Source organism: Dermacentor albipictus, chromosome 5 (genome assembly GCF_038994185.2).
Source record: "Dermacentor albipictus isolate Rhodes 1998 colony chromosome 5, USDA_Dalb.pri_finalv2, whole genome shotgun sequence".
Lineage (NCBI taxonomy): Eukaryota > Metazoa > Arthropoda > Arachnida > Ixodida > Ixodidae > Dermacentor > Dermacentor albipictus.
In genome coordinates this window covers 113,927,516-113,954,123 of record NC_091825.1, presented here as the reverse complement: position 1 = coordinate 113,954,123, position 26,608 = coordinate 113,927,516, and the positions used below count along the sequence as shown (strand labels likewise).

The window sequence follows — 26,608 nt, the reverse complement described above, 5'->3', positions numbered from 1 at the left end:
ACCATTGGTTTAATTCGGTGCAAAATAGTGCAAGAGAGTTAGTGCTGTACTCGAATGGTTGTGTCAATGTTTATGTTAACTGAAGGAAAAATATAAAGTTAGTCGCACATACATTCGTCAGGCACAAACATATCTCAAGATCAAATTGTGTTAGCCAAAATGTAACATGCACTGCCACTTGAATCTGTCAGGTGAAAAAAATTTAGTGTAAAATTATGTACGTGTAACAAATAATATTGTTGTTTTTTTTCTTATAATTTTGTGAGTGTATGTGTGGTTTTAGTAAGCGAACCTATGGGGGGTTCAGCGAGCTGTTTCTTTGTTATCCTAATGATCTGAAACTGTTCCGCTGATTTCTGCGTTGTTAGTGATGCCTTACAAGCCCTTGTCTTGCGGTCAGCGTAAAGTGAATGCCAAGAAGATATTTCTGCATTTACTGATACCACCGCCGCACAAACAGTAGTGCTGCTGAGAACACACCATGAAATGTGTAGCATTTTCTCATCTGTCACTTTTGAGGGTCTTTCGAAATTTGGCCTGTTGCGCATGCAGCCAACGGCAAGAAATATAAAACATTTGTGAGCTGCCACACACTGCTTTGATGTGGCATCTTACGAATAAGCCGGATGTTGTCCCTGGGAGTTCAATTTATTTTTCACCATATCTTAACAAATGTGAAAAACACACACTGTTTAGTAAATGACGCCATTGAAGCAAGAGGACACGTCCGGCATTCCTTGCTTAGCTGTCATTTGTGTCTGTTGTCTCAAACTAGCACACATGTTACATATGTACACTACGTGCTTTGATGATGCAAACCATCTTTGCACTGACACTTTTTTAATCAAACCTTGTTGTAGATTGCATAATGAGTTTTCTACACTTTACTATAACATTTAAAAAGTCTTTCATAAGGTTTGTGTGCTTCATCAATTTTATATAATGTGGCAATGATGGATGTTTAAAAAGCTGCCATGGGTGCACTGATTGAACATTGGCATATTTCTTTCTAGGGACATCCATGCAGTGTGCCTATGGGATGAGCGTGGGCCTTCAAAGCTCTATGCCGCTCTTCAGGAAGACATCCTTGAATTCATTAGCGTTGCACAGAGGGTCAGTATTGGCCTTGAGCATGCTCATTTGGCATCTTCCATAGTTTCTTATGATATGCTTAGAAGGAAATCTGAGCGCATATTTTGTTACGATCGTCTTCATTCTTCATTCTACTTGCCCTTTGTCATTGGCTCACACGTAGCTGTGCCCCACATGTCATTGAGATTAGCTGCATGGCCTGAAAAATATCAGAAATAGATAGAATTTGAAGGAAAAAACATTACAATATATGACTCCTAATTGCACCATCTGTGCAAACTCGTCTATGGGCATTGCAACACCACATGATATGAAAGCTGCAGCTTGTCTCAGGTGTGGTCGTGGCTTCGCAAATAAAACTTTCTTATAGCGAGTTTTAATTCTTCTGTAAGACATGTTGCATTAAAGTTTGATAAACATATAACAAAGAAACGAAAGGTACAAAAACACGATTGGAACTGGAGCACACTGCATACCAACATTTTTTGTTTTTATCAATCCATTGGTGGTGTAGTTCACATCCACTAAGACTGCACCCTAACTTAATAACAAATTTTCTATGTTTATGATATGGCAACAACAGCATCTTGTATGCTATTTGAGCAAGACAAAGCCTGGTGCCTGGCTCCCCTGCCTTTGACATCGCCTGTCTTCCCGGCTCATTGTTATGCACTCTCATTGGGCGCCGAACTCTTCAATGATTACAAACATCGAGACCATGGATCACGACTTCGTAATCCAGTGTGTTAGTTGGTGGTACTTTGATTAGTGGTTTACGTAAGGTGGTCATGCCAGTCGAAAACATCGAGCATAAAGCTGTGGTCGCTGAACATTTATGTAGCTTCCATGGTGACTAAGCAGTTTTGGCATTCTACAGTTGAGCGCAAGGTTGCAGGTTCAGTTTCCGAACTGTGGCCACATTTTGATGAGAGTTGAATGCAAAAGCACTCATGTACCAAGGCTTCAGGGCATATTGAAAAATAATTTTGCACCCTTTACTACAGTACCTCTTGTAAGCCTCTTGTTACATTGAGACATTACATTGAACCTCATGAATCAGTCTCATCAAAGTGAGCATAAAACTAGTTTATCAGAATCACATTTTCAGCTCTCACTGTGCAAGTTGATGTGCATAGTGCAACATGTTGCAATTGATTTGTCTTTGCCCTGTGTTTTTACTCAATTATGAACTCTTACTCGACTGATACTCCCACATAAACCAATTCTGTATGGTGTCCACGCAGCGTGTTCTTGAACATCAGGAGGACCAGGCCTTGCTGAATGCGTACATCAAGGAGTGGCGAAAGTTCTTCGTCCAGTGCAGCTACCTGCCCATGCCTTTCGGGCAGCTGGAGACCGTGCTGGCCGGCAAGAGCCTGAAGAAAACCGAGGAGGGCCTCGTTCGTAAGCTCATGCTCGACACCTGGAACCAGAGCATCTTCTCGACCATCAAGGTGAGCTGTGACCATGCGCCAATCACGGATAGGACGAGCGCTCAGGCCTGTAGTCGGCTTTTGTTAATGAAACCTTGACGTGACCAACGGAATTCGTCAGATTATCTGGTGGGTTTAATTAACAAAAAGAGGCTGAAAAAGAAACATCCAAATGCACCACCTTGGCAGTATTTAGGCAATTTTAATGCATCTCTAAATGTAACGTGCACCTGGTAAATTTATAGGTTTAAAGTAGAAAACAATACCTGAAAATTATGCACTGAAAGAATGTAAAGACGTTTGTTTAACTTGGATTTAGCTCCATATTATAGAATACTCAGGTCACTAAAAATATCTGGAGTCCTCAATATGGCGTTTCTTGTAGCCCATGATATGCCATGGGCATTAAACCACATGATTTGATCTTGATTTGAGATGACTGTTTATTCAAGCTAAGCAGTAGATAACCCTCCTTAAAGCAGGCATAGATGGGCAGCACAGCATGCTTAAATATTGCTCAAAACAAGCTCAATGTTTGTACTATCAAGACATTTTTAAAGAATTTGGCTCAGTTCTATAATTAAAAATATTCCCCTTCTGTTATTTTGCACGTATGTTTAGAGAGGTGCTGAAATTTATAAAATCATAAAAGAATATTTAGTGATATGCTGATTGAGATTGCAAATTAGAATCACACTATGTAATGACACTAATAACTTTAAGCTGTTCTTGAAGTCGTGAGAGTTGTGGGGCCTCAAACAGTTCACAATAGTGCAAACAAACAAAAGGGCGTTTATTGCACCTTCTATACAATAAGCCAACTAGCCGATATACAACAAATGTAGCAGGCCAATAAAACACCCTGAGGAATCTTGTGGTTTCAACTTGCCACGCCAGGGTACCTAGCGAATGTTTGCCCCATGCTGGACGCTCGCGCCCAAGTCATTTGCAGGTGAAGTCTCGTGAACGGAGGTTCATTCGAGCAAACGGGAAGGCGTCCGTGAGTCTGTCTCATGGAATACATCATTGTGCGTGCAGTGAGTTTGCACAGGTCAACGTCCCATAGCGAAAGAGAACCAACAAGCGAGCAATCACTCCACACATGATGATTTCCTCACGCCAAAAAGGAGGGAACAATTTCCACTTGTGCTCGTGTATTTATGCGGTCACATGGTGCTAGCATCCAAACACAGCACGTTTTATACGGGGAAGCTGGATTCCAGGAGATGGGCGAGCCATGCGGGGAAAACAGCATCAGGGAATGCGAGAGCATTGTGTGTCCCCACAAACTTGGGCATCTTAATTATTCCAACAGCACTGGTAACATTGAAATATCATAATTTGAAAATAAGGTGCATCGAATTGCCCTTACTCCTTTTTAAACAAAACGTGTGAACATTGTCAAGCCTAAAACAACAACTTGGAAGATAACTGTGCAAGCAACTTGGAAAAATAAACATGCCCAATACCGCTCATAATATCCCTACTAATTTAGTCCAGACAGGATGACATATGAATTAAACAGCTCATAAAAGTTCATGCATCATTCCATTTACATTAAGGCTATGTGGATGTGCGCTGTCATCCTTCAGTTTATCTGCTCAGAGGAACTAGTTATTCTAAATGACTGATTCAGCCTAGTTTCCGAACTTGTCTGGCCTAAAGCTGACCTTTGGAAATTGTGGTATATTGTAGGAATTGATTTAATCTAAATGGGCAATTAAGAGGGGACTAAATCAGTTTAGATACATAGTTTTGTTTAAAAGTTCTGTTCAAGGGAAAGAGGTTTGGTTATCACTGGCAAATTTTACTCTTCTTGAATTTCACGCCACAGCATCTTTGCTGCTTTTCATCTACGGAGATTGAGCTTCTAAAGAAATAGAGAATTATTTCTTGGCGCTTTTGATTGCGTTCTTATCATGTACAGGCGCCGACAAAAGTGGTATACTCCATGCAGCAGGAGCCGGAGCAACGGCAAACTGCATCGCAATGCCATCTACAGGCAGCATCTGGGATCGAGACAGCCAATGGGTGCCCTTTATTATTTGCACGCACGTCGCTTGACTCGTGTCAATATAGATGGCGTCGCAAAGCAGTGTGCCGCTGCTCCGGCTCCCGCTTTGGGGAGTATACCACTTTTGTCAGCGCCTGTACATATAACTATGTTCTGTGTGTACATTTGAATGTATTGCTGTTAGCCCCTCTGTCTATTTGACATTGTACTGATTTCTGGTAGCCTTTAGGATTTTTCTAAATAAATTCAACTTCTGTGCTCCAGGGTCGTCTACAAGCAAGTGCAATGAAGCTGGTGCACGCGGAGAGGATGGGTGAGGCCATTGACTCCCAGCTGGTTGTTGGTGTGCGGGAATCGTATGTCAACCTATGTTCTAACCCGGAAGACAAGTTGCAGATCTATCGGGAAAACTTCGAGCGGGCTTACATCGAAGCAACTCGGCAGTTCTACCGGGCACAAGCGCCCCAGTACCTAGAAGAAAACGGAGTCCAGAACTACATGAAGTACGTGAAGCTGTCATTCAGCTTTCATTCTTCACTGCTTTGTGCCATCTAGCAGTCATTTAGTGTGATTTCCTATTGCAGTGTCCTATACGTCGTGAACTGTGAACAGATGAGACCCATTGTAATGGTCACTAGGTTGTTCACTTGACTTAAGTAAGTGATTGCTGTACTTGAAATTTCTTGGACTGGCTTTTGTGAGCATCAGCAACCTTGCTGTTTCACAGTAAAGCTGTTAGCCTGTAGTTGGTTGGGATTTTTCGTCAGCTCGTGCTCACCGAAAAACAGTACTGCCACCTAGCGGCTGTGGCCACTCAGACAGACCTCAAATGGCAGCTGGAAAAGGGCTTTGTCTGAGTTTCCACATAACAGAATTATGTTTTATTGTATATTCAAATTGCAATCCAAAGCTATCACGTCTGCAGCTTGTGCTGTCTTTGGGTCTCACAGGAGTACCGACCACCACTGGCTCAAGCTTAACAAGCCACAGGGCCGTGTCGGCCGTCGCCTCTAGTGCATGACAGCGTGCGCTCAGGCCACAAGGGGCTACCGAGCGACGCTCGCGAGAACACTATTGCCTTGAGTTAACGGAAACCGTTTATTGTATCCGGCAACGCCCAACACCGCACAAATACCTGGTCCCGCGGAGGCGTGGGAACCAAAGATGTCCCGCACCAAAGGTGAAAATACAAACAGGTGTGCCTATAGCACGTCGCTGCTAGAGCACAGGCTCAAGCTGGGGCATGCCGCTAGGAAAAGTCCCAGCGGCTACTTTCTCTTATGATAACCAGTTGGTCAACTCGCAAGAGCTTGGGCAGTCTCCTTCGGTTTGGGCCTCCGATAAGTGCAGCTTAGCATGGGCACACGCCAGCACTAAGTGCGCCAGCACTAGGCACACGTTCTGCAGCTTAGCTGTCCAGAAAGGATCAAACTCAACTTTCACTAATGATTTACATGTATATCTTGATAGCGGTTTTTTGACTGATTGCACATTTTTGGATTTTTCTAAAGCTTTTGACAAAGTGAAACATGTACTGCTACTACGTAAACTAAGCGCACTCAACATTGACCCGGGAGTACTCAGCTGGCTCCAATCGTTCCTTTCTTCTCGTTCCCAATTTGTTGTAACTAATGACTCCACATCTCATGCGGCTCCAGTTGAATCCGGTGTTCCACAAGGGTCTGTTCTTGGTCCTCTTTTATTTTTAATATATATTAACGATTTACCTGATACCATTTCCTCACAAATTTGTTTATTCACTGACGACTGCGTTATATATCGAAAAGTGACTAATGCATCTGATATAGCTACCCTTCAATCCGATTTAAATAACATATCTAACTGGTGCCTCACTTGGTGCATGGAACTCAACATTAATAAATGCAAATCTATGCGGATTTCTCGTTCTAACACAACTTGCCCTACCTACGCCCTTAATGACTCCCCCCTTCAATCCGTTACATGCTACCGTTATCTTGGCATTCATATAACTAGCGATCTTTCTTGGAAGCAGCATGTACAGTATGTAATATCTAAAGCTAACTGCTCCTTAGGATATTTGAAGAGAAATTTTTCGCTGCCAACGCACCACCAATGCCAACACCCCACCCCCACGGCAAATCATCGCAACTGGAGCGCCACCACTGACAACCGGTTGCGAGTTGGAAAGGAGTGAGGCGCAGGGATAGCAGAACACGAGATTGCTGGCGTAATCCTTAATCCCCACAAGCTTGTGTGTAAGTCGTATTTTACAAATTTTCTGGTGCAGTTTACATTTAAAAATTCATTTAGTTCAATAAGGCACTTGCGCTTGGCTGAAGGCCAAGAAGAATGAGGATGTATACTGCACTTCCACACACGTGCGTGTGTGCATGACGTACGTCGCTTATGGAGGTGGTGCTTGCCTATCATCATCTAACGTCAGTTGACGTGGTGGTACTTGTCTATTGTTGTTTAGGCTTGTCTAATGTCAGCAACAGTTTCACTGTACATCCACTTTCACAGGGCGGAATGGAGGCAGATTTTTTTTCTTTTCTTTAAATTCCTGTCCCCTACTGATTGTTCCCTTCACTGCTCTTTATACATTGCCTATTACTGTGGTAATAAATTGTTTGCAAGGTTGCGCACCATTCGTCTGTACATTTGTTCCTAGTTTCCGTATTTGCAGTCTCAGTGTCACACAATGTGCAGAGAAAAAAAACTGTGCACCCTATCATAACAAGTACAGTGTGCTAAGTGAAACTTTCTTAGTTAAATTTGTTATAATAAGCATGTACAGCATGCACTAGCAAATAACACTTCTCAATATACTTGAACACACTAATCGCTACCATCTTAAACTTTGCATAACTCTTGGCAGATCTACTTTGTGTATTCTTCCGATAGCCGACTTGCATTTTTATGCTGTGTCTTGCTTCATATGTGTACTGATCCACAAAGTATCTAAAATGATATTTGCATTCTTTTAAGATTGCATTCTCACTACACTGCACCTTTGTACTGAAGCTAGGCATAAGTGCTATCTTAAGTGCACTTTGGACTACATGCTTAAGTGCTATCGTGGGTATTGCTAGGAGTGCTTGCAAACTCACTGAACTAAGTTGATAGAGAGATGCACATGAGTTTGTATCATTTGCTGCAAGGGAAGGACTTTCAAAATGTGCTTTTGAAATGCATAACATATTATTAAGTCTCAAGTTCTTTTCCGTCCTTTTTTCCCCCACAAAAGCAGCATTCTATTTCCCACTTTTCTTACTTGACCATGTTTTTTAAGAAAATGTTTTCTTTTGAAGAGTTCATTTTTGTCTATCTCTTATTTTCAATGAAATCACTAAAGAAGGAGAGCTGGTATGCGAAAGAGAGACAGAGAGAGAGAGAGAGAGATACAAACTTTATTGATATGCCAAAGGTTAGCCTTTATTTGAGAAAGAAATCTCCTGTTTAGTATATACAAAAGTTTTAAATCATATTCTCTGAATGCAAGGCAAGAAAGCAAATGTAAACGTTAGAATGAATGAGTGCCCAAGATCAGCTATATACCAGGTGAAATTTGTTGACATACATGACTTGTTTTCGGCAAGCAACCCTAAAGAACCTGTGACATTAGTGAGTGGGGCTTGTCATATGGAATATAAGTTACATACCAGCAGGGTGAGTGTGGCTTGGGCTGGCCATAATGTAAAGTCTGCCATGTCGCAGCTCAATTGCACATTCAATTGCTGTTGCCTTGTGTTTTTGTGTCACAAGCACAGGTTCTTGAATCGATGTTCTCCTTGGACAGGTATGCGGAACAGAAGCTGAAGGAAGAGGAGCAGCGTGCTGCCAAGTACTTGGAGTCGCAGTCGGGATCGGTGCCCGCTTTGACGGAGTGCTGCGTCAGTGTTCTGGTGACGGCCTTCAGGGAACCCATCCTCGCCGAGTGTCCTGGCATGATTCGTGCCGGCCAAACCCTCAAGCTGCAGCTCATGTTCGGACTCATGGATCGTGTGCCCGACGGTGTGCTGCCCATGCTACATGACCTTGAACAGCATGTCCTTTCGCAGGGCCTGGCTGACATGCTTGCCTCGGCTGACATCATTACCCAGGCAGGCAAACCACCCACAGTCGTGCTATTGCATGCGTACAAAAAACGGACACAATATGGATGAAAAAGAGAACATCCTTGCGTGTCCTCTGGTGTCCTTGTTTTGCAAGCCTGTCCTTAATGCCATGATTGCCTACCGACTTGCTGACTTTTCTGACGTTCCACTACACTCAACTTCTGCATGATTTATGAGGGAGAAACAGTGTAAAAAATTGGACAAAAGAAAGTGGACAGGATGAAGCACTCTTTCCACTCTGCCTGCTATTTTTCGCTCTCTTTCGTAGTGTTCTTTCTTCATGAAGCTGCACCAACAAGCTTAAGATGCTTTTACAGTAATCATTTGCTCATTCAGCCTTGACACCTACCTCGGTGGCTTAGTGGATACGGTGTACGGCTGCTGAGAATGGAAGTTGGATGGAAGGCTTTGCAGTAGAAGAAATATTTGTCGTGGTCTGGGGATGGAGCCTGGGACCAACACCTTTTCAGGGCAGTTACTTTCGTCTGAGCTAACCAGAAGGCTAGCAGATCTTTCTTTCTGAGAAACCTATGCGCGATTCCTTTGTAGCTTTCTGCTACAGTAGGGTGAATGATAATATGAGGGTAAATCAAAGAGTAACAGCGATTTTCACATCTTTTTTTCACTAAGAACAACGGCATCTATCGCTTTTTTTTTTTTTTCACAGGTGTCTCCTTGCACAGCCATGTTCTTTTGGTATTGTGCCATCAGCTTCTGAATCCTGTCAGTAAAAAAAATGTTTGGTTGCTCACAAATCCATGCCTGCACCATTTGTGGGACCTCATTAGCTGGCCTAAACCAAAGACAATGCGGTGCCTCCTTCAAAAGGCCGAAAATGTGGTAATTTGATGGCGCCAGATCAGCGCTGTACGAAGGATGATGAAGCGCTAGTAGCCTACGGTGGATGTCCACCGGTTTGACTCCCTCTGAACACAGAAAGTGCGCTGTGGCGCACTTTTCCTTGATGGTGCAATCATGGAGTGGGGCGTCCGTACGTTTGGTCCCTTTCCTCCGTTACACTTGACTGAATTGGGGCAATGATGGGTACTATGACTTTGATGTCGCACCAAGTATACATGCGATGATATCAGGCACACCTAGCGTTCGTTTGTACCGGTTAAACACAAAGTTGCCTTGACCTTTTGATTTACCCTCATATATTTCCACTTCATGAACCTTGCTCCACTATGTGGCCATCCACAAAAGTGATTGGCCATGAGCCTGAAGTCGTAAGTTTATTCCCCACTGCCACAGCCCCAATCTGATGGAAAAGGAATGCTAAAACACTTGTGGTATATCATGGTTTGGGTGCACGTCAAAGAGAGAAACAGTATCAAGAAAAGCCACTCCAGAGTTGAGAAGGAGCTTGGTAACTGAGTAAAGAGGCTAGAACGAAAAGAGTCGGAGACAGCTAAGCAAGTTTCAACATGTAGTGAGCCACAGCAGCCGAAGCACTAAAAGTACATTGAAATGCATAACATCGCGATGTTGTGGCGCTAAGGTTTCTGCACAAAATTAGAAAATTTGAGCTTTAACCTTCATTTTCTCTTCTAGTAATAAACATATTACTGTGGCAATTAAAATTCATTTTGAAATAATTATTTATCAGTTTAAATTGATCTAGTGTTCCACTTTAGTGAGCCTTTAAAAAGTGCCAGGTTGTCGAAATTAATCCAGACCCTTTCACTATGGATACCATCACAGCCCACGTTGCTTCTGTACGCAATACTTTTATTAAGCATAGGTGGCATATCTGGTATTGGCTATAATCGTAAAAAGGCAATATTGAAAGTTGCCTTGAAGTTGCCTTTGAAGGCAACTTGAAGTTGAAGTTGCCTTTTAGTTCTCCCTAAAATGCCACCTTGGTTCACTTAAAATAAGTCTGTGTTGTGCTGCACTCTTGCTCAACGATGGGAACTGCCTAAAGGGATGGTTTCCTTTTTTTTACACCTGCAACATCCAAACATCCAGGAGTGCACACACAGAGGCACGAGGCGAAAACCTTTTCTGGCAAGAAGTGGGACAGTATAAATGTGTCAGTGATGAGGCAAGACGTGTGTTAGTATAGCTGGTATTAGATGCTGGGGAAAGTCACCTTGTTCATTCAGTTAGCATTCCATGCGTCGCGACCACACTCGCACCTTGTGGGCCGTTAAAGAAGCGTTGCCAGCCATGGTGGCTTACTGGCTGAGGCGTTGCACTGTTAAGCATATGTTCGCTGGTTCGATCACAGCCACGGTGGGGACATTTCATGAGGGGGCAAAATGCAAATATGCTCGTGTGCTTAGATTTATGTGCACATTAAAGAACTACAGGTGGTCATAATTAATTCGTAGTTCCCCACTACGGTGTGCTCCGTGGTTATGTAGTAGTTTTGGCACGTAAAACCACATAACTAAATTTTTGTTTTTCTAGAAAAACATGGACTGCCTTCATAAACGTTATAGTCAATTCCCCTGTAGACAAACTGCTGCTAATTTCCACCTGTTCAAAGTAAAAAAGAAAGAATTATCTTAAACATAGTTCGCAAACATAACTTCCCCTTGAAGGGGCCCTGCAACACTTTTTGAGCATGCTAAATAAATAGTACTAGGTGTGAGATAATGCTTCCGTGAACACAAGCCAACTATTGCTCATTTCAATGCAGCAGGTAGCGTATAATGTTTCTGTAAACAGCAGTCATGCTTTTGTAGAGCTTTGTCAAACCCCTGCCATCTAAACGGCACATAACGTTGTAATGGCACCCTCTTACAACTATTGGCTGGATGTGTGAAAACGTCATGATCAATAATTTATTAACGAATGGCCACAAAGGCGTCTGCAATAGAAACAATGCACGTAATACCTTACATCTTAAATAATTATGAAATACCATAATGTTCAAAGTGTCAACATAAAAAATGAGTTTTATACTTCCAATATATGACAGCCATCGTATGCTCAAGTTGTGCCAGCTCCTCAGCAGTGCAAGGTCATGGCGTCGCTGATATTTTGCTGGCGGCTGCAGCAGTGTGTGTCCGCATGTTTCAGTGCATCTTTGCATGTTGAATTTCTATACACACAGATTCGCTTGAACGCATGTGGACACGCAGTGTGCACATGGCGTTTGTCGTGTTTGTTGTGGAAGTTGTGCAAAACACACTTCTCAAGCCACTTGTTCAAAATGAACTGAAAACTGCAACCTCGCTGCACAGTTGTTCATGGCTGCATAGCGCTAAATACGTGCTGCTTCAGTAACTGCAAGACGAGCAGCTTCGGCAAGCCTGGTTAGAGTGCCTGGGGAGCGTCGCTTGTTCGTGTTATTTTACACTGTAGTGCATTAGTGTATGAGTCGAACTCCGTGCCAGCTGTCAAAACGCTTTGGTCACCGTCGGGGGTCCGTTGCCACATCAGTGATGCCAACGAGCATGCACAGCCGCTGATGCAGCACACTACCCATCAGATATTGAAAAAACTCTTTGCAGTTTATTTAAGCTACGACACCACAGCTAGAGCGATTGTGCTCACTGTTGCAGCATATAAAGTTGAGTTATTGACAACTCAACCATAAGTTGAGGGACAGCCCCCTGAGTTTAGCATGTTGTAGGCACCAGACCAGTGGTATTGTATTTTACGCGAACTTATAAAATCAAATTTAAATAGCATGCCACGGTGATGTTCAGTAGGCGGAACAGTGCGAGCACCAGTCCATTCCACTGTGGCCTCTGCTGTGCAAGCCGTTGAAAGAGCAGGAGCATAGCGGAAGAGGTGAAGGGCGGCCTTTGATTGCCGATAACTCTGGTTGTAATGTACACATGAAAATACCTTTTGCTGCCAAGTATTGTTAGAATAGTGGTGTTTTGACAAATGCATTCCACAGCTTAGATAAATAGTGTTGCAGTGTCTGTTTAATGAGAGTTGGCAGAGTTCCACGAGGTTGAAATGTTTTAAAAACTTGTGTTCTGCATAGTTGTGTCTTCTTTATAAGTCAAGGTTGTCAAATTTAAATAGCACAGTTGAAGCTCATTATAACAGAGTTGCATTGGACATAGAAATTCCTTCATTATATCTGAGATTTGTTATAGGCATATGTTCATTGCTTTCTGATATAGGTGAAAAACATTTTAGATTTACTTTCTCATATAGCATGAGTTTTCATGTTGACATTCGTCACATGTCGACATCTAAGTTCGGCTGTATTGGTGGCAAAAGAATTAGAAAGGAACATGTGGCCATTTTGCTTTTTTTGGCGTCGTCTTGCATGTGTAACCAGTTTTGTTACCTTACACTCTCGCTATATCTGTTGCAGGACTCCGAAAAGTATGTAGAGCAACTCTTGGACCTCTTTCAAAGGTTCAGCAAACTAGTCAAAGAAGCATTCAATGATGACCCTAGGTTCCTTACAGCGCGTGATAAAGTAAGTGCCCTTACTCGTGTGGTGTGATACTTTGTGTTCATTCTTGTGTTTTAGTGCTTTGCTTTTTTTCTACTTTAGTATAAATTTTTAGCCATGCAGTTAGAGGTGTCAAAACAGAAGTATTTCTTGGAGAGTTGGGAGGAGGGATTACTGTGATATCAGCGAGTTTGAACTTCCTCTCGCTCTTCTGCATATGTCTGCAGTCGGTAACAACCTTTTGCCTCTGACGATAAACGAGTTGAGCGCTAGAGGAATCAGTAAAAGGTGCTTTACTTTCCTATTTTTAAAACTTTGTTTTTGTTGCAATGCAACATTTCAGCCAAGCAGATCTAATATGGCTGAGTGTTTACCAGACATTCTGGATGAAAAAAAAAGGATGAGGGGGATCCTTTTTATATCTTTGCTTGTTAGTTCATGCCAGTTAACAAATCATTTGCCTGCTGAGAGGTTTGTCGCCCGCAACTTTTCTGTGCAATAAAGAAAACAGTAAGAAAGTTCAATTTCTTTACCACTATATTGCTGATGTCAGTTTTAATTATACATTGAAGCACACTGGAATAATTTCTCAACAAACGGAATTAGTTTGCATGCAAAACAGATAACACTGCCATGATATTGGGGTGTGATGGCATCATTTGATTCATTGTCCAGGTGACATCGGTACACCGTATATTTCGGCTAATGCTAACCAAGCTGTTCAACGAAAACAACCAACCACTAAGTCCTAAAATTGTATCTTGCACCGCATTTTTTCAATAATTCTTTTTCTTTGAACACCTTGGCTAACGTTAGCTGGGACACCCTATATTCTCCTCGCCCACCTAGATGCCCCATATCAAACCAGTGGGCTATGGTATGGAGCAACCAAGGTATGGAGCATGCCGTACAGAGAAGATCAACAGAGTGACACGCTGTTTTGTCAGTTCTTTCTGTATCTCGTCTAAACACTTTTTATTCCCGCAACACTGTGCACTAACCACCTATTGCAGAAAATTTTGTATTCGCTGTTACATTGTTATTAGTTGGGCTATTTCTAATGCAGAGAGCTTCTTTATTTTTCAGGCATTTAAACAGGTTGTGAATGATACCTCTGTGTTTCGTCTTGAGCTTCCTTCCAAACAAAAAGGGTGAGTGCTGCACACGCATTTGACACTCAACTTCACTGCACGGTACAATCAACTTGGGTTCATTTACCGTTGTACTAACCTGCTTATGAATACCTAAATGGTGCCTGCACTTTTTAGGCGATCTTACCAATTGCCACTTATGGCAAATAGAACCAATTCTGCATGTCCCCTGAATGTTATATTAGTGTCAAGCTGACCCTTCATGAATTTGGTTTTGGGGATTAGCAGTTTCAAAGTTGTGTGTTGTAGACATGCGGACAAAACATTTGTCCTGGGCAGCATTGGCTTCTCTCATAATTCGGGCCAAGAGATCTTATTGCAATGACTTCACAAAACGAAAATATCCAAATCCACTATTTAAATATTTTAGTAAGTCTGCAAATCTGCAAGAAATTTTAATGATGAAGGGTATCAGTTATAGCCAACAGGTATTACATAGTTGTACAAGTGTCATTGAAGTTGTTATTGCAGTATTACAAATAATAGTACATCTTAGATGGGCAAATTTTAGGCGTGTACAAATATCAAAATTTCCGAATACTGATTGAATATCAATACTGAAAATTGAATATCAAATAATGATGTTCACATGCATTTATTAGCAAATTGGTTTATTTTAACATGTTGGAACACTGAAATTACATTGTCATTGGTAAAAAAATTAAACTAGCAGGCCGCTATACTAAAAGAGTGTATATTGGGCTCATGTTAGCTTTGGAAAATAGAATAATCTCAGTTAATTGTTCGTTCTTGCCAACCTGTGCTTTAGTATACCGCATCAATTTCCTGTAAACCAAGAGGCACTTGAACCTGTACCAGTCGTCACTCACCGAATTTTCTGTCAAGCAATAAACTCAGGATTTGAGGTGGAACCTGCAAAAGAGCGCACACTCGCTGTTCGCAAACCCATGTGCTTTGCCATTGAGTGGCTGGCTTTTCTGTATATCTCAGACGTTCAGTGGCAAAGTGTGCTTTACAGGCGATATTTCGTTAGCAGCATGAAATTATCGTAAAGCTCAGCATGAAATCAGACACACTTTCTTAGATTATAGTCGGATACAGCTTTAGAAAAAAGGGGGCGTTTACTCCTCCAAGGCGGAGGCAGACGAGCATCCACCAATGGGCGCGCGCTCTGGACAAACGTCATGAGCCAGACGGCTGGTGACCCCGCCGACGGAGAAGATGGCCGCCCGCGCTTCGAACTGGGCGAGGTCGCGACAGCTCTGTGCTTCAGCCCCTCGTCAGAGTGAATTCCAGTAGTGTTTGTGAGGGTCTATCATGCCGGAAATATTACTACGAACTTACGATGCGCCATTTATGCCGCGTGCATTTATTCTGAGCAGTGATCCGTTGAAGGAACATTGCAGCGAGCATCGCTGGCGCTGTGCTACTCTTTGCCTGTAAACAGGATCCCGCGGCGACCGCTGCGAACACACATCCTGCGTACTTGTTCCATGTTGTTTGATTTCGCTCCCGAGTGAAGTTATGGCGAGAAAGTTTTCCAAAGACTGGTGCCTACGGTAGCGGCAGGTGTGTTTTTCGTCGGATGGGGTGAAATGATGAAGCAAAACCACTCTCAGGAGAAATCAGAAAAGTTTGCGCAACAGAAACTATTTGAGGAAGAAGCCTTCAACGCAAAGATTTGTCGCCGTCAACTTAGCGTAAACTATCAATAGAGAGGTTTTAGCTTTTCCGGTATTCCGGTAAAACGCAGGCGGACGCCCGGCGCGTTGGGGCATTGGGGCGGAGGCGTAAACGTGAGCGGTCGAGCGGTCTGCATGGTGCAGCCACCTGGTGGCGCAGTGCTCAAACAGACAGAAACAGTTAATATTGGATTAACCGAGCGTATTCTTCTTCGTTGCTGGTGTAAATTTTCGGCACTGGCATAATCGTGTTGCAGCCCCAATGCCCCGTCCGCCTGCGTTTTAGCGGAATACCGACGAAGCGACGGTGTTGCGTGGCACCGTCCATTGATTGCTGTACACCAGTTCTCACAGCACGCGCAAGCTGTAGAATGCGTGCTGTGAAATTGTGAAAACACAAAGCCAAAAAATATAAATTTTATGCTATTTGAAACCAAGAGTATTTATTTAAAACGATGAATGAAGCATTTGTGCACCTTCCTGCCTCGACCGTATTCTCACCCCAGGTTTGTAATGGTTGCGATAAATGCATTGTTTTATGTAAGTACTTTTTCTATAGCAACTGATTCATTTTAAGCATGAGAAACGAGTAGTAGATACGCCGTGTACAAATGAACAAGCGCAAAAGCGTTGCAGAGCTGCTCTTTTTACTTTTGTCACTTGCAATGAAGCTAAAGAGCAGACGACGGGCAGCGTTGTGAAAGGCACGGGGTTATTTTTCTGCCGCTATCCGGCATGTGCTGCAGCACATGAGAACTCTAATAAACCAGTCATCAAAATGCAAAAGTCTTTATTTATACCGAGAATTACGCGTTTCAGGAGCACGGTGTTTCGAGCGGGACTATTTTATTCGCGGAGGCTATCGGCTGTCGCGCTTCGGTCATCTGGGCGGGGCCTCCCCTTTTTTCTAAAGTTGTATTTGACTATAGATAGAAATAAACACTGTTTTGAATATTTGTATCCAATCAAATACTTAGTTTTTGAATTGAATATGAACATTAAAAATATAAATTTCAGTAATATTCGAAATTTTTGAACATTCACAAACCCTTAGTAAATTTTTGTGCTGCTACATTTGACGCTTGTAGAAAGGTTTTGCATCTAAATAAATAAAATTTGCCAAATATGTTTTATGGACATGCATCGCATCATAACTATCAGAGACCGGCACAGCAATTAATGTTACTATTTCTTTTATTCAGCTAAAACATTCTACATCAACAAGCACCTGCTAAACATTCTTATAAATTTCGACTAAAATCTGCAAAGAAAAAGTTCATTAGCAATTTACTTGCAGCATGCTTAATTAAGATTCACTGAAATGGCAGTGGTGCATGTTTCTAAAGGGCTATTAACGATAGACACAAATTAGCGGGGAGGCTTTGTGCAGCTACTGAATTCCATGGTCCTGTCCTACTTTTGATTCCCTGCAAGTTAATTATGTACCATACCACCTTGTGCAATCTACGCTCCATGGCAGAGTCAGGTGTGTACCAGTTGACAGCAGTGCTTTGCTTTCCTTTTGTTGTTGTTATGCAGCTCTCATCATTACTATATTTCTGTTGCCTAATGTTGTGAATAGTTTCTAAGAAGCAGCTTGTAGGAGTGGGGTTGTACAGCAAGATATGGTTTATCTTTTTATTTTTTCATTTTATGCCTGCAAGCAGCTGTTCCCATGTGCAAATGGCCGCTGATTGCTCATCCTGTATTTTTCTCCAAACAGGGTTGCAAATAAGACGCAGCCTGAGTCCAGGTGTCCAGAGCTCTTGGCCAACTATTGTGACATGTTACTACGCAAGACCCCTCTTAGCAAAAAGCTGACGTCCGACCAAATCGAAGCCAAGTTAAAAGAAGTGGTTAGTACATGTTTATGTAGTACAGTGCATATTAAGGGGACATTAATGAGAAAAATGGTTCGAGACATAATATTAGTAGTAGTCCAACACCAAGAATCTGCTCTTACTGTGAGAAGAGTGTCGGTAGGTCAGAAAAGATGCAAAAATGAAAGGCAAGTGGCGACATTGCCTAGAAGTTTCTGCACCAACTTGCCATGACGTTATGGATTCTGACAGTGTAATTTGAGGCCTATTCAGTTTTCTTTATTGACAAAGATTGACTGCATTGTATTCTAAAACAGGCAAAACTTGGCAAGTTATGAGAATTTTTACTGTACCTCAACAGCTATAATTCAGAAAATACATTGAAATTTGTGACATCTCACTGACAGACTGGTGCTGGGCTTTTGACACAAAATTCAGAAAATGGTACTTTGATCTTCGTTTTCTCTTCTAATAATCAAACTATTACCATGAAATTAACGAAAATAGAGTTAAAAAAAATACTTTGTCAGCCTAGAATTATTTAGTTTCTTTAATGTGTCCCTTTAAAGGGTCCTTGAACCACCCGTAGGGCTTGGTGAAATAACATAGTCTGTGGGTAGCATACGCTGCTGTGGACATCTCAGCCAAGTTTCGTTGTCATACACGGTGCATGACACTCGCAAGCAGATCACGACGTGACCTTTCTCTCAAATGCTCTTTTCAACAGCAGGCCCTGTTTTAATTCTCATCTGGACGCTTTATTTCGTCATTCCCTTAGGCAGCTGCTATTGGCAGATAGCTGACATAAAGCTGCAGTCGGGTACATGGCGTAGATACCGCTGCCGCCGCGGGGTACCGCCTTGAGTCCACTGGCTAAGTGCACTGCGGCTCTCTGAGGACAAGCATGTTTGGCTTATGTTTAGCGAATCATAGGCACCAAACTCGGAAGTTGTGGCCTCTACGTTAACATCCAAAATTGAAATTTGAACTGCACGCCAGGGTGACGTTTAGAAGCGGAGCATTGTGGGCATGCCCCACTGCGTCGTAGCCTTTGCAGTGTAAAGCATTGAAGAAGGAATGGGAGCGCAGCAGAGGCCACGTTTGATTGTCAATAACTCCGCTCCTGCTGAACGCATTGAAGTACTTTTTGCAGCAAACTATCTCTGAAGTAGCCTATTTTCACTTCAAATGCCTTTCTCCACTTTGATAAAAAGTGGTTCAGGGCAACTTTAAACAAGTCTGTATAGTTTGTATAGGGTGAAGCAATATAGAGCATCAGGATCTCGCTTCTGGTTTAGACGTGTTACTCAAGCTCTTTACAAGACTTTCTTGTTTTACAGCAGTGACTCTTATAGGAACGTTTCACCTACATTTTCAGCCGTTCCATACGTTGCACATCAATAAATAAATTTTCGTCGCACTTTTTCCTTAGATATGAGGCATTGGGCCTTAACCAGGTTTAGTCCTTGCATCAGAATACAGTTAAAACTCGTCAATACATTTCTGCCTGATACGTTTTTCTGGCTATTACACTCCGTAACACTGATGCCATTTAGTTGCGATAGGGTCATGTCTATTAGCTTTCCATTTGTTACATTTCCCTTCCCGGTTGTGTCCATAAACTGCAACGGCGCACCACCAACGCGGTATCATCTGTTGGCGGCACTTAAAGGGATACTGAAGGGAAATATTAGGTCAACGTAGACTGTTAAAATACCACTCCAGAATTCTTGCAGCACTTGTTTTGGACCAAGAAAATACTTAGTTAAGAGAAAATCATGTCTGAAGGGTCCATGTATCTTCAGCACATTTCAAATCGGCCGCCCCTGAGCGGGGAGTGATGATGTTGCATACGCCATCATCGTCCCCCTTTCCCTCTGTCGCTGAGTAAAACGGCACCCAACAGACGGCGCTTTGGTGTTTTACACAAAACGCAAATGCGTGGCCTTGGAGAAATCGAGCCAAGGCATAGCGTTGTATTCGCCGCTGCAGCTGCTCTTCGTCAAGTGACGGACTGTTCGGGCATCCCGCGACATCACATGGATGTAGCATTCTTTGCTACTTGCCGTCTGTGCGAATTTCGCAAGCAAGCAAAACCAGCAAACTACGCAATAACAAAACTACTGAAACGCGCGGGTGGCACAGAGTCAAGCAATAACGAAACATCAGCCAGTTCTATTTTCTAAAAATCGAGCAGAACTGAAAAATAGCATCCTTTTTTCTTTTACAAGGCATTGCAGCGATCTTTTTGTTGCAAGTGATTGAGCACTAGTGACAGAATTATAGTCAGGAGTGCCTACGTCGTCGTACTAGTACCTGAATGCCGTGGAGGAGTCTCAAATTATGTCCTGCATTTAGGTACCTGTTTTACCTACTAAAGCTCTGTTTGCAGTAATATTAACGCCTTAGACATTCTCGAGCATTAATCTATCACTTTAGCTAGACTTAATATTTGCCTTTAGTATCACTTTAAGTTAGCCACAGATGTCATGGCCTTCGATACCCTTTGCATGTAATTCGATTACAGTGTTTCATAGGTACGAATGCTAAAAGAAGAATAGACACTTTTTAATTGAACATTCAACACAGGTGTTAGGTAAAAAATGCAAGCTTCATTTAGCAGAATTCATAGATACAACCACTCCATAAAAGTTATTCAGTCTGATCACCCGAAACAAGTAGCTAGCTTTATTTATCAGGTTTTTAATAGTTTGTTGGCTTTATCTTCATATTCAAATAAAATTTTTGTCTGACGGTCACCTTCATCCTCATCTGTTGTGCTGCCACAAGTATTATTGGATATCATGTACTTCCAGTTTATGCATTCCTTTTCCCCCGGTCCCTGTGAAAATGTGTTTCTGTAGTTTCAAAATTTTCCAAAATGTTTCAAGAATTTCAATGTTTCTAGAGAAACAAATTTAAATTTTGAGGTTCTACTGTGTATGTCAATGCACTAGCTGTCACTGCTTCGAACTTTGGGCATAATTATATCTCAGTGGTTGCTAGCATGATGGAAGGCTCATTTAAACTTTATGAAATGGATTTCAGTCCATCACATCCATTTGTATGAGTGAAAGGGTAGGTATTTGATCACGTTTAATATGCAGTGTAAGCTGATGTATGATAAATATGCAGTACCTAATCTTTCACTATCCGTGAAAGCTTTTCAGAAAGGGAAGCCTGCGTGGATTGCAGTTTGCAATAATTAATTATATGTGGCGCAGTTTGAAATTGCCAGGACTGTGGTCTCTGTGCTCCATTTGCTACAAAGCAGATGACACACTAATAAGGAGAGAAACAAATGACAGCAACGCCTTTGTATGTAGTACCTTTCTTCGTGCACATGTCATTTGAACTGTGGTATATCAGTTGTGGATTACTAACAAGCCTGCATTGTTGTTTTGGAAATAATGTCTGTGGTGTATTCAATCAAGTTCTCATCAATTAACGCTTAGGCATTTACTGTTTGTACTCTTTACAGTTACTGGTGCTACGATATGTTCAAAACAAGGATGTGTTTATGCGATATCACAAGGCCCACCTCACGAGAAGACTGATCTTGGACTCGTCAGCCGACAGTGAGAAGGAGGAAAACATGGTTGAGTGGCTAAGGGTTAGTGTCGTGATCTATGTTATCTTGCTATGTTGGTCACACGTCTGCTATTCTCCTCACTTGTCACAGTGCAGTTCTGTGCCTTAAATATTAGTGCCATGAGCTAGGTAATGATATACTTTTTGTTTTAATGGCATTGTCGGGTGGAAGCAGACCTAAAAACACTCTTACACTACCTTCAAACCCATTCGGATGGCCTCTGCACTTTTACGTGGCAAAGAACATGTACAGACGGAATTACATGCACTATTTCATGAGAGACTGACTGACCATGAAACACTATCACAGGAAGTAGATGGACAACAGATCAAGCGAGGAGCAAGAAAACCTGTCGACTATTATTCGTAAATTGTCGCAAGACCAAAATCTGGCACACGGTGGTTGTCATGTGTTTTACATTACCTCATTGTAAAGTTTTTCTCATGAGATACGTCTCAAGCACTCTCTAAATGGTGTCACATTGTTATCGCACATTTGACTGGTGCCAGTCTGCATTTGTGCCAACACCATGACTAACCACTGAATTAGTTTGCCACTGTGTTGTGGCTCACTCTTAAATGCACATTTAATAGCAATTCTTGCATTGCTTTCCTTTCTTTTACATTGTATACAGTTAAACCTAGATTTTAACGAAATTGGTAAAATCAACAATTTGCTTCGGTGTATCGAAATTTCATTCTATTGAAATTCGACCTTTTATGCAAATAAGTTGCCAATAAGTACAGTGTGCTTTTCTTACATGGAAAGGGGCCACAGAATTTTCCAAATTATTAGGCAATCAAAAAAAGCAAATTTGAATGAGAAAACAATTCATTTTGATATATTTGGGAGTCGGCGATGAATTATACGGTTTCATGCCACAATTGTCACTTATATCTTCTTGGCAGCACAAATTAAGAGAAGCCAGCCACACTTCGGCGTGCATTCCACCCCCACCCCCCCTTCCCCCGCTGTTGATAGCGTTGCCCGCACAATGATGTTATCAGGAAAAGCAGCGGGGAGCTAATGCTTCGTCTGCCTCCTGCCCTAGTGGTTTACCAAAACTTGAGATTATGCAACCTCCAATATTAAACGTGCAGTAAGACAGCTTATATGGTGCCACGCTGTCTAGTCTCTCTGTGCATGCGGCAGATTACCTCTGAAGCAAGGTGTGCGGCTGCGTATGGGCTCAGCCGTGCTCAAGACACACACCAACTTACCCCTCACTCCACCACCCCCTCCCCGCCTCCTCGTGCACACTTGATCTCATTACCGTGAGCTTGCTCTCCTCCCCTTCTTTCCCTTTGCTCGGGCGGGAAGGTAACACTTGTGAAGCCACCATCTTTTTTGTCTCACCCTCACACAATTTCACTCGCACCTAAAGCACACAGTGCCTGGCGTGCAATAGGATGTTATCTCTTATCGCACTTGGACTTTATATGGAACACGATGCGGCTCCACTTCAGTGGTCACTCTCGTGATTTGAGAGGTGCATTTGCAAGCAGCCGCTTGTAATTCAATCATTTGGCCATCTGCATCTGCGCAAGTTTCCATTGTCTTGGCATTCCTTTACGGCGGCAGTGGAATGACCTTATATTGAAATCGCGTACAAACACACTTCACTATATTGAGGTTCCAAATACATGGTGTTCTATGTACAAGAGGTTATGAAAAGCCAAATACTTCATTATATCGAGAATTTCATTATATTGAAGTTCTTTATATTGAGGTTTAACTGTACATCTCTTTGGTCATTAATGTTTGTGCTGGTGATGTGTTATTCTCTCAGGATGTAGGTATGCCTGCAGACTATGTGAACAAGCTAGCGAGAATGTTCCAGGACATGAAAGTCAGCGAAGACTTAAATCAACAGTTCAAGGATGTGCACAGAAACAGCAACGAGTTGTTGGCTGGTTTGTACTGTTTGATTTCTGTTTTACTAGCTCTGTTTTCTCAGGTTGTCTGTGCAATTGCATCTATATGACTTGAGTGAAATGTCCTGCTTTGCTAGCAAGCATGCTCTCTGCCTTAACAGCACCTGTGACGGGCATTGTTGCAACACTGTGATGCTAAACTTGTTTTAATAGTGATCGTAGAACTGCCTACTATATGTGTAGGTGTCATTTTGTGTTGGCACAAAAGATTTGTGTTGGCAGTGAATAATACACACTGGTTATGTGTTAGGTAATGGGCTTCAGTAGTTTAAAATATACATTTAATACGTAGAATATCGCTGTGACGAGGTCAGTCACACTGTGTCTGAATGCAATTAAACTATAATGTAATTTCAAGATTAAAACAGTCGTTGAATGTCAGTAGGGCGAGAAAAAGAAGTTTTGATGTCGGCATATCGCACACGTTCTCTAAGAGTTGAAAGCACTTGGATGCTTGTTGTTTTCACCAGCATTATCTGATGCAGAAAGTGCTGTCATTATTTATCAGGGAATTGGCAGATCTTATCTTATGATTTCATTACCTACTTGTAGGCCTGATTTTGTTCCACCACTCCCATTCATCAAGAGGGCCTTACAATTCTTACTCTACTTAATTTTTTGGGGAAAACATGTGCAAGCTTGTGATCACAAATATTTTGTGTATTGTGCAGAGATACCAAAGTATGAACAAAACTAAAGAGGCTTGGAGAGCTTCATTTCATGTAGCTGTAGACAAATAGTTTTATCGTAAACAGTTTATTTCTCGCAAAAGTGTCACCAAAAACACATTTCCACCTTTTGTATCCTTTAAATGCTTGATGGCAAACAAGTATTTTTCTAAAGGAAGGAAGTGCTATGTATATGTCATTGAGATTGCAATTTTCCAGCTAGCCTACAAGGCCTGTAATGCAGTAACTACACACATAGTAGTGAGGACCACGATTGTTGGTAAACAAAAGGTAGTGTAGGGTATTGTGCATGTATTTCGTCTTGTTTCTTACGTGCCATCATGTAACGTTCATTAAAAAGTAAAAACATTTTGGGCCTCATTGCAATTGCTGTAGGCTAGATGTGACTCATTTTTTCAGACTCAATCAACATCAAGATTCTGAATGCTGGTGCATGGGCTCGAGGCAGCGAGCGCGTTCAAGTTTCACTACCTCTCGAGCTGGAAGACTTCATTCCCGAAGTGGAGGAATTCTATCGGCGGAAGCACAGTGGCCGGAAGCTGCAGTGGTACCACCACATGTCCAACGGAACGGTACCTGCGCCTTATTTTTCAAGCTCGTTTACACAAACATAGTGCAAGCTGATGGTGCCCAACTCAACATCATTTACGTGACGCTTAGAGACCTTGCTGACAGTTATCCGTGATGCTGAAGGACAGTGTGCAACAGACCATTTAGTTCCTTGTTGTATAGTGCAGCCTGCAGTCCCTAGTGGCCCTCATTTACATACACTTGACAGAGCAAATTGCTGGTTCAGCCCTTGTACTGAGTGCAACGTAGCTAACCTGCACCAAACTGCGATGTGAACAGTGGCGCTTTCTACTGGTTGCCTACAGCATAATTCGATGCTAATGAGCCATGTCGCATTCATTCAACAGACTGAGTGTGGAATTTGTTGTGTCATGCAATCCATCAGTGAGACTGCTCGACTCCAACTCTATGTAGACCCAACCTAGCATTTGCTCGGGCCAACTGGCTAGCAGTTACTTGCCTCCAAAAGGCCGTTATCAGTCCAACAAGCCAGCTCAGCCTGCTTTTATCACATTTGTACAAACTCTTTGGATATGCTTCCAGAAGGAGTCCCTCACTAAGTAATAGAAAAAATATAAGTAAGTACAGAAAATGTAGCTTAGTGGTATCAAGGTAGTGCCTTGACAGTATAGTGGAATAACCCACATGGAAGCTGCATATTTTCTAGATTTGTGCTATTTTTACTTTGTTTTTGACGATATATGTATAATTCAGTAAACATTCTTAATGTTGTATTCATCCTTTGTAACCTTTTTCGAGTGAGTGTCTGGACTCAAGTGTCATGTGCACTAACCACTGCCTCGTTGTGGTTGAACAGTGCGGTCATTATTATCTAGACTCTGTGGTGTGCATGATCCTGCCCGTCCCATTGCTTTTCCACACCAATTTGTCACATGTTACAATGAACCCACCAGCCAAACGCCACAGGCTGTTGTACAAAATTGTGCCGTCAGGAACTTGAAACAGGTAGAGGCGTGTTTCATGTTGCTTTTTGTTTTCTCTAGATCACCTTTTGTAATCAAGTGGGCAAGTTTGACCTGGACGTGACGACGTTCCAAATGGCTGTTATGTTTGCCTGGAACCAGCGCCCTAATGAGCGCATCTCTTTTGAAAACCTCCGACTAGCCACCGAACTTCCGGATGCTGAACTTCGGCGGACACTCTGGGTGTGTGTCATCATGCTATTGCTAAGATCAGTGCCATTACACTGATAGTGTCGATCTGAGTGTACAGTACTATGTGTACTAGAACCTCACTGCTTCATTCTTAGTTCAGAAAATTGCTAGATTCACTCATTCACGATGGAGAGCATAGTATGTACACCGTTCTGACTGTCTCACTAGTTGTGTGCAGTGAAAGCTATCAGCTCCGTCAGACGATCGGGAACCAGCAGCATATCTCTGAGAAAGAAGGGCTCACCCATTACACCCCTGTTGTCCGTAGTCACTCCTTTCATTTATCTATCCACATTGTTAAACCGGATCAGTAGCTCAGTCATCACAACAGCAAGGGTTTGCTTAGATAGCACAAATTTAGCATTGCCAGCCAGAAACTGTAAGGAAAGAGATAAAGGCTTATTTTGTTTTTGTTGTGTGTAAAACCACACATGAGCTTTGCTTGTAATACTACTACACGCTTCTGAAAGAGCATTTACACACTTGCAGCTTTCTTACTTGCATTTTCATTGGTTTTGCAGTCTCTGGTTGCTTTTCCCAAATTGAAACGGCAAGTCCTTCTGTGTGGATTTGAGGCTAAGTCACCTAAGGACTTCGACGATGGCACCCAATTTTGGGTGAATCAAGAATTCGGAGTCATGTAAGCTGTGAATCTGCGTTCTCATGCTATCATTCACAATATGTTCTATCCTCACTTGCTTTGCGTTTGTGCCCCTTTCTAATTATCTTTCACACTTTCAGAAAAAATGGCAAAGTTCAAAAGCGAGGCAAAGTCAACCTAATAGGAAGGCTTCAGCTATCAACGGAGAAGAGCAAAGAGGAGGATAATGAAAGCATAGTTCAACTAAGAATATTAAGAACACAAGTACGTCATTTTGTTTGTCGTGGACCCCTTGAAGTTGGGGCAGGGCAACCTGTGCATGCAAATTTTACAAATTCAATTTAACAGCTCAAGTACTTGTTGCGAGATTGTTGATGTACTTTTTTCTTATAATAGCATGTCTTCTGTTAGCTTGAACTGCA

The 26,608-nt window shown here is 42.2% G+C and overlaps 1 protein-coding gene across 4 annotated transcripts in view; it reads left to right on the top strand.

Annotated features, from left to right (window-relative positions):
- The window catches only part of Cul5 (cullin 5), a 30,165-nt gene that overhangs the window by 1,067 nt on the left and 2,490 nt on the right, over positions 1–26,608 (top strand). For all 4 annotated transcript variants that reach the window (XM_065454819.2, XM_065454821.2, XM_065454822.2 and 1 more), the window contains exons 3-15: positions 1,014–1,113; positions 2,337–2,546; positions 4,804–5,042; positions 8,321–8,624; positions 12,928–13,035; positions 14,098–14,162; positions 17,529–17,661; positions 21,107–21,238; positions 23,007–23,130; positions 24,240–24,412; positions 25,415–25,576; positions 26,107–26,225; positions 26,327–26,450. In XM_065454819.2, coding sequence (XP_065310891.1) covers positions 1,014–1,113; positions 2,337–2,546; positions 4,804–5,042; positions 8,321–8,624; positions 12,928–13,035; positions 14,098–14,162; positions 17,529–17,661; positions 21,107–21,238; positions 23,007–23,130; positions 24,240–24,412; positions 25,415–25,576; positions 26,107–26,225; positions 26,327–26,450 — 1,993 coding nt within the window. The remainder of the gene's footprint in view (positions 1–1,013; positions 1,114–2,336; positions 2,547–4,803; positions 5,043–8,320; positions 8,625–12,927; positions 13,036–14,097; positions 14,163–17,528; positions 17,662–21,106; positions 21,239–23,006; positions 23,131–24,239; positions 24,413–25,414; positions 25,577–26,106; positions 26,226–26,326; positions 26,451–26,608) is intronic.